The 5421-nt window shown below is 41.0% G+C and overlaps 1 protein-coding gene across 1 annotated transcript; it reads left to right on the forward strand.

The window, feature by feature from the left end:
- The first annotated feature begins 182 nt into the window (after positions 1–182).
- ubxn2a (UBX domain protein 2A) lies at positions 183–4256 on the forward strand. The gene is given in 6 exon segments (XM_079344391.1): positions 183–316; positions 635–725; positions 728–743; positions 1687–1824; positions 2224–2385; positions 3079–4256. Coding segments are annotated over 6 exon segments (669 nt in total). The 5' UTR covers positions 183–238; the 3' UTR covers positions 3263–4256.
- The last annotated feature ends 1165 nt before the right edge of the window (positions 4257–5421 follow it).

Genomic DNA, 5421 nt, shown 5'->3' on the forward strand with positions numbered 1-5421 from the left:
GATAGATAGATACTTTATTGATCCCGAGGGAAATTCAAGCCTCTTTGAAGCTTGGCTGAAAAGCTATGTTCCGACTGACAAACCTATTTGCTTAATATAACCCGGCTGGGTTGAGAGGTCAATAAAGCATTGTTTCTGTGACTGCAGGCAGAATTCAATTCAATACGTGGTGGCTAAATTGCACTTTTGTCTGTTTTTTAAATGGATTGTCAGTGAAGAAAAGGACGAGGAGGCACCGATGAGGCGTAGTTTCTCGGTTGAAGACCTCCTTGATGAGGTGGAGAAGATCTGTTATGATGCCTCAGGGACATCAAAGGTCAGAAACAAGCACACTTCTCTCAATATCAGACACAATGCTCAAAATGTGAACAGATAACCGGTACCAGCACTTTTTTTACGTCATTATTTTCCAATTGTAAGTTACATAATTAAGTCGACTCGAAGCATTACAAATAATGAATATGGAGATAAAACACCCACATAAGGAAAATGTTTTAATACAATCTATTAAACATGTACATAAAATTTGCTCTTTTTTTGTTAATTATGGGACCACAAGATCCTCCTGTCAGCTGGACTTTAGTAGATTTATCATTGCTTTAAACACGGGTCTGTTTTACAAATGTGACTCCAGGTGGAGATGGTGGTGCGCCTGTGGAAGGATGGCTTTACTGTGAATGATGAGGAGTTTCGCAGCTACTCAGTAACAGAGAATCAAGACTTCCTGATGCCATCAAAAGGGGGTGAGTGAGATTATCACAGGTTGCATGCAATATGCAAGGACAAAAAAAATTAAATAAAAAATTAAATTACTAATTTAAAAAGGAATCCGACATGTAAATACATTTTCTAGCATCCTGTCTTCTGGCCTGAGATAACCCTGTGTGTTCCTCTCACATTGATATGTGGTTAGAGATGGAGCACACTGCTATTATGTCCTTAACATATTACAGCACATATCCTCTGTAGATGACCAAACACAAGGCTTTGTTATTTAATTTCTCCCTGCTGTTAGACGGCTCGTTGCATTTAAAGAGACACACACGAAAACAGAGTGTTCCGAGAGATCTGGTTTCTACAGGATCACAAACTTCTTCTGGTGCTTGATTCATGTTATATTTTGACCAAAGCACAGCACACATGTATCATTCAGAGCACAGGTGACTGTTTGAAAAGGTGACAAAAGGATATAATATGTCCCCTTTAATGCATTCGATTCCATGATTTTGTCTTTCCTGTCTTTAGTGCCCATTGTCTTATTTAGTGTTTCAGTATTATTTATCTAATGTGTCAATAATATATTCATTCATGCCATTAACAAATTCTTCAAACCTGTAAAGGTCTGACCTGAGGTCATCCCGAGGTGATTAATGTTGCACAGCCAAACTGTATGTTCCTGAGGGCACGTAGTTTTCCCAACAAAAGACAATTACTCCCACATCAGGTTTCGCGGTTGAATGTCCAATTCCTCTATATTCAACTCAAATGTCACATTAAGCCCATCATTGATTCGATCTTACAGACAAAAACCATTCGTCTCCAGGGGAAAATGATCAGTTCAGCTGTCTTCCTATAGCCTACAACCAGGCCATGAAACATGGACCAAGCATAATGCTCGTTTCTGTTCATTTGGCCTATTGATTGTTCTGACTTTAGACTCTAAGCCTGATCTTAAACTTATTCCAGTGAGCTCCCAACAGAGTGGGAGAGCAGAGCAGAGGAGGAGGAGCTGGAGATCAGTGTGGAGGATCTGACCGAGGAGGATTATGTTCCCAAGAAAAAGGCCTTCCACCCCTTCAGCGGCAGAGGTTACAGACTGGGCAGGTAAGAGAGACTTTCTGTTGTGACAATATTAAACAATACATCGTAAATGTGTTTTGCCTTTGACAGTCATATCTTAAATGTCACAGATAATCTGTGTACTAGTTGAGATGGCATGTTTGGTGTCATGTTGTGTCCATTTAAAGTTCCATAAGACACAGTACTGCTTTACACCACTAGATGTCCTTCTAAATCCAGATATTGAAAAACTGGAAAACAAGCAAATCTGACCAACCAGTCCATCAACCTCATGAGCTAGAACCTCAACATATTCATAAAATCCCTTTAAGGATACAAAGTTCTCGAGAGCATTCAAAAAAAAGTTCATTTTTCTGAGCATAAATACATTTTCAAAATAAACACTGCATATAGTTTTTATCTAATTATTTATCCCTTTCCCAGTGTTGCACCCAGAGTTGTGGCCAGGTCACCATCTGTGCACGAGGATGGAGAATCTCCTCCTATTCCCATGGTAACACTAGACCACGCCCTTCCTGTCACCTCCCTGCAGATCTGGTTGGCCGACGGCAGGAGACTGGTGCAGAGGTTTAACCTATCACATCGGTGTGTATCCAAGTGTTAAGGCCCTAAACACATCCTTTTGCATCATACATTGATATCCAAACAGCCTGAACAGTCTGCGTGAAGAGTATCTTGACGTTTTTATCTCCGTTGTGCCGTCTGTAAATCCCATAATCTCGAGCATCGAAGCCGAGAAGTAGTTCAAGGGATGACGAAAAAGATTTTGGTTTGTACGAGCTCTGGAGCTGCTGAGGGTGTTTGTTAGAGGATTATGTAATGCTTTGTTCTAGTCTGCTGGAGTTTGAAGGCATGGTGCATGTTATATCCCCTGCCACAGTGCATGGGGCTGCAGAAAACATAATCTGAGATGTAGCAACGGAGTGGATCTATAAAATCCCCAGAGAGGGATTGCGTAACTGGGATGCAGCGTTTATATAACAGAGTTTGTAGAAAGGATGGATAGGGCTGAACCCCTCTAACCTTCAGCAAGTGTGTAAGGAGCAGGGCAGCCATAGGATCGCTTGTATGTGCTGGGTGGTGATTAATAATAGATTATGTTACTAGTATAGTGCTCCATAGAGAAATCATGTGACACATGAGAGTAGGAAATTTGGATGGGCTGGGTTGTGCTACGGAAAAGAACGAAAGCTTTTTTCTTAATCTTAGTTATGATGTGATTTTTAGCCTTCTGTCCTAATCTTTCTCGTTATCGTTCTGTCTGTAATTTTCCTCCAGGATCACTGACGTCCATGATTTCGTGGCGCGCTCCCATAGGAGCTGCCCACCTTTCGTACTGACGACATCGCTCCCTTTCCGAGAGCTCAACGACAAAGATGTTAGCCTAGAAGAGGCGGATTTGGCGAATGCTGTCATTGTCCAAAGACCCCTGAACACACAGGCTCCGTTTGGACACTCCTGACTAAAAGGGTATATAATTCATGCAGCATACCGCTTTAACCCCCACTGTCACCTCCCAATGACCCGACTAAAGGCCTCTTATAACTCTCATTAATCCTTTGTTTATTCTGCAGTTTGTGCTACATTTCATGATTGTTCCCACCTTCTTAGTTTGTTAGTCTTAGCGGGAGATAATCTGCAGTCTAACAATATTTTCTCGTCAACACGTATCCCTAAGTCCCCAAACTTCAGAAAAACACTGTCAAAAAAACCCGATTGTGTCGCCTCTGCAGATGGAACCCACCGGTGTGGCCATTTCTTGGTCTACTGCGTTTATTCTTCCCTCACACATTAACACACCACCAGCACCGCTTACCAACTCTCCAAAGTCTTCCCGAACTGTGATCACCAGTTTTTTCTGCACTATTTATAGGAACAGATAAGGGTTCGTATCACGATGTTTACAGTTGTTTTAGGTGGAAACATGTTTTATTTGCACGTTTTTATGATTTTAAAAGAGGAAAGATGACTGCTTGTTATTTATGCTGACCTTGCTGTTAAGGTCTAACCATTATTTTTGTTTTGCCTTATTTTGCATATTATGTGAATATTTGCCTTAATTCAGAATGTAATGTTTGTTTGAGTTCACCAGTTGAGTACTATGGAAGCCCTAAGTGGACATACATCTGCACATATTGTACTCTGTTTTCCAGTGGTAATGAGTAATTTCTGGTTATTTTCTTGAGCTCTTGACTTTATGTCTTCATCTCAAGATAAAGGTGTTTATTTTTCCATGATAACATTTTGCGATGTCTTGAGAAAACAACCAAAATCACATAGTTTTTACAGGAACACCAGTGTTGTTATCACTAAATGACGAGATTAATATGTCATAAATGTTCTCCCTATCACTGGACCAAGGAGTAAATCAAAATGTGTAGACATGCGTGTCCTCTAAAGGCTTCCATTGAAATACATATCACAAGTTAAGCAACAATAAAAAAATCCTCCTCAAATTCTGCGCCGTTCACTGATTTCTAATGGGATGAAGGAAAAGAACGGGGACGTCAGTCAAATGGTTTATCATTTTGAACATTTGAATGTAATAGCTGTGAAGCCTGCTGAACCAAATATTTGATGATAAGCGGAATCCATCTTTTTAAGGGTATTCAGGGTATCATGATGCTAAAGCGATTTTGTCTGGACAATGAGCGGAACATTGTTTCATTTTGTGATGCCATATATGTGCCGTCATCAGGTTTATTTGGGATTAAGATTGGCAACGCAGGCGGGTACTAGTGATGTCAAAGAACCCACAATTGGAGCAATGACGCCTTTACAATGTCTCCGCTAAGACATGACACAGGGTTAGGTGAAGTTGAATCCTTGATTTTCTTTTTTTGCGCTCCTCCTTAACTGTGGCCTCAGAGGATTTCTTGGGATATGTAGGGACACGCATGCTTTTACATGAGCTTGAGTTTGCTTCTCCATCTAGGAGCTTTCGGCCTGGCCCTGGGAAGAAGACGAACACCATTATCCATCTTCAATATTTAAAGCAATGGGAAGGAGGGGCGAGCAGAACAGGGAAGGGAGTGTTTTTTTTTTTTTTCCTTCTCAGGGCTGAGGAACAGGAGATGACAGCCTTGGGGCGGTCAAGGTCAGGTGAAGAAAGTCAGCAGCAGAACTATCCTGAATATAAAGATTTACCTTTCTGAGAGGCCAAGTTTCACCTTTTACAAATGTAAATGAACGTGCATCACTTAGCTGGCAGCCAGAGGGGGTCTGGTTAAAGAGTAAAAGAGGGCACATTTCCTTTGTGCTACATATTTAATAAGGCTAAGCATGCAGGGAATTACTTTCTCTTTAACTCTCACATTTCCTCTCAGAATAAACCTTTTACTCGCACAGCAGCCGACCTTTCATTTTGGACATTCCTCTTCACGCATCATCTGAAACATACCTGTTCTAATGCAAGTCATATGCTTGACTTTCAGCAGCCGAGTTTTTTTTTTTTTTCTTTGTCAATAATGTGGTTTTGGTAGAGGGGTTTGCATGCTCGGAATTTATGAAGAAGTCTGGGTTCATTAGCCAAGGTCTCCGTGACATGTTTGTCGTCATGCTCTGAGGACAGGCTCACTGTGGAGAGTAAACATCTTTCACTGATGAATGAAAGGGAAGGCA

Source organism: Symphodus melops (assembly GCF_947650265.1).
Source record: "Symphodus melops genome assembly, chromosome: 1".
Classification (NCBI taxonomy): Eukaryota; Metazoa; Chordata; class Actinopteri; order Labriformes; family Labridae; genus Symphodus; species Symphodus melops.